Here is a 2,295-nt window from a genome sequence, read left to right on the forward strand (position 1 = left end):
AACTGTTTCGATTGTTTACATTGATTTATTTACGTAGTTGTTTATGCGGTTTCGCATAGTTCTGGGGCTTTTGTGAGTTCGCTGCACTCCCTAATCCACAAATACTCTCAAATTCGCAGCGATTCATATCGATTCGAATCGGGTTTCAGTTACTCAATATAAAATTTTATATATTTTTCGGCTCTCTCTCTACAGCTCTCTTTCTCTCGACGGTATTGAAATGGATTTATTTGGGCTGGCAAAATATTTGGCAAGTCCCGATGCACGGCATTTTTATTTTATGCGCCGTGTTGGGCAACGGTTTTACATGCAATGTATCTATCTACAATAGTCGCTGTTTACATTTGTGGGCGTGGCACCAAAAGCAGCTCAAATAGCACAAAGGCATTAAAACCAGCTGCATTGTGTTGCTTTGCAGTAGTCCTATTGGAAAACCCATATATGTATACACAAAAGAATATTATTTAGTTCGACTGGCAACAATGGAGCAGTCAATGAACACGATTTCCAAAAAAATATAATTTGCTGAGTTTTCACAAATTCTATTCACCTGAAAGTGGCAGCAAATTCTAAGGATATCAGTTTCTCGGATTGTTTGTCCAAGTGATTTCATTAGAACAATAATAGAAATAAAATGTTGAGCATTGCGGAAGCTTTATGCTCAAATATATATAATACTCTTTCCTGTTCGTATATAGCTTTGAAATTGTGCTCAAAAATTGTGAAGAATATGTAACTCAAATGTAAAACAAATCGAATACATTTTTTTTGTTAAGCTCCCAAGCATTGGGAACTTGAAGCGTTTCGAAAAATCGGCATCAAGGGAAGTGCGTGCAGATTGTGATATCATAAGGCACACGTATATATATATAAGGATTTCGGGTCCTTAATACACTTGTATATTTATATATATTCGGGGTAACGTGTCCTTGAAAAAGCTGCCAATATTAGCTTAGGGAGAATTCGAATGTAAGTAGTATTAATTGGAAAATTTTTTCAGAGCTGCAAGCAATAAGAATTTAGGAAGAATGCGCAACGATAGCGAAGGGATTGATGTAGGCACAACCACCGAGGTGGACGAACCTTCCGAGGCAGCGGGGGGCGTTGTGTCCGAAGAGGACGAGGCCTGCGTCCTGCCCAGCGGCAGTCGCACTCTGGACAAACGCCTAAACCCAGAGGCGCCCGACTTTGTGCCCGGCGTGACAAATCGCTTGCTTGCCGCCAAAATAGTCGATGAATGTGGGTAGCCAGCCAATCTCCGGGTTATATAATTTTATATATTTATATTGATGTTTTTCTCACACTTGCAGTGGTGGGCTATACACGCTGGAGCAATGCCGCAGGCGAGGACATATCGTACGGGGCGCGTTATGATGGAATCTGGAGCGAGAGCTGCATTCAGTCCCAGACGGAGGCGCAACTGGATCTGGCTGCCAGCGCCGGGCATGATGTCACAGGCATGCAACAGCTGCCCAATATCATCGAGACTGTGGGCGACCTGGACCGGCAGCCATCGATGAAGAAGAAGCGATCCAAGAGCCACAATCAATACGAAGTCGAGCCAGGTGCCGAAACTACACCGACTGGTCGCTGCTGTGCCTGCGAAATCATGTAGTTGTCCTTGTGTTCCTTTTATCTATAATAGTTATACTTATTAAAGCATTGTCTCACTATATTTAAGAGAATAAACGCCTAACTGACACGCCCACCCGATACCTATGGCATAAATCATAGCCCACAGTCAGCCAGTCAGCCAGGTTACTTTGTCCTGACTTTCTAATGATGTTGAATATGCATTGAAAGTTTCGCCTTGACGCGAAAATTGCTGGCACAAAACTTGGCTTCTCGCCTGCTACGCATGCAGCCTCACCTGTCTCCAGGTGCCCGCATCGTCAAGCAGGCTGCACTTGCATCCCACTGCCAAGACCCTTCCTGCACCCAGATTGTATCTGTGCGACAAGTTAGGCCATAAGTGGCTTATGTATGTGTGTGTGTGTGTGTAATGAGAAAAGATTCGTGTCTTTTCATGTCTCATTTAGAGCTGAAAGCAATGTACGCTGAATTGTTGCACAACTTGGTTAAACGACATCAGCGCGTTACATCAAAAGATGATGGGCACCCAAAAATGGACGCAGCTGTCCTTTTGGCTGAAGACCCGCTGACTTTTGAATGATTAAAATGGGCTCGCGGCCATAATTGCACTCGGTCCGGGGGCCAGCCCATGTGAGCGCAGCTGTAGAATTTGGCGGAAACAATTACCAAGTTGTATGCAAAAGTGCAAATTGCCGGCAGGCA

General features: G+C 44.0%; 1 protein-coding gene across 1 annotated transcript; it reads left to right on the forward strand.

Moving 5' to 3' along the window:
- Nucleotides 1–687: 687 nt before the first annotated feature.
- On the forward strand, nt 688–1,708 carry LOC6635723 (uncharacterized). Its single transcript, XM_002059124.4, has 3 exons — nt 688–918; nt 1,001–1,239; nt 1,311–1,708. The coding sequence occupies exons 2-3, from the start codon at nt 1,029–1,031 to the stop codon at nt 1,613–1,615; spliced, it is 516 nt and encodes a 171-aa protein (XP_002059160.1). The 5' UTR covers nt 688–918; nt 1,001–1,028; the 3' UTR covers nt 1,616–1,708.
- Nucleotides 1,709–2,295: the final 587 nt, after the last annotated feature.

The sequence above is a fragment of the Drosophila virilis genome, chromosome 4 (assembly GCF_030788295.1).
Source record: "Drosophila virilis strain 15010-1051.87 chromosome 4, Dvir_AGI_RSII-ME, whole genome shotgun sequence".
NCBI lineage: Eukaryota > Metazoa > Arthropoda > Insecta > Diptera > Drosophilidae > Drosophila > Drosophila virilis.

What these genes read in the sequence shown, in the direction of transcription:
- LOC6635723 (XM_002059124.4), top strand. Translation starts at nt 1,029, where the DNA reads ATGCGCAACGATAGCGAAGGGATTGATGTAGGCACAACCACCGAGGTG. An exon ending in CGCCAAAATAGTCGATGAAT is followed by an intron (nt 1,240 to 1,310) that starts GTGGGTAGCCAG and finishes TCACACTTGCAG; the next exon opens with TGGTGGGCTATACACGCTGG.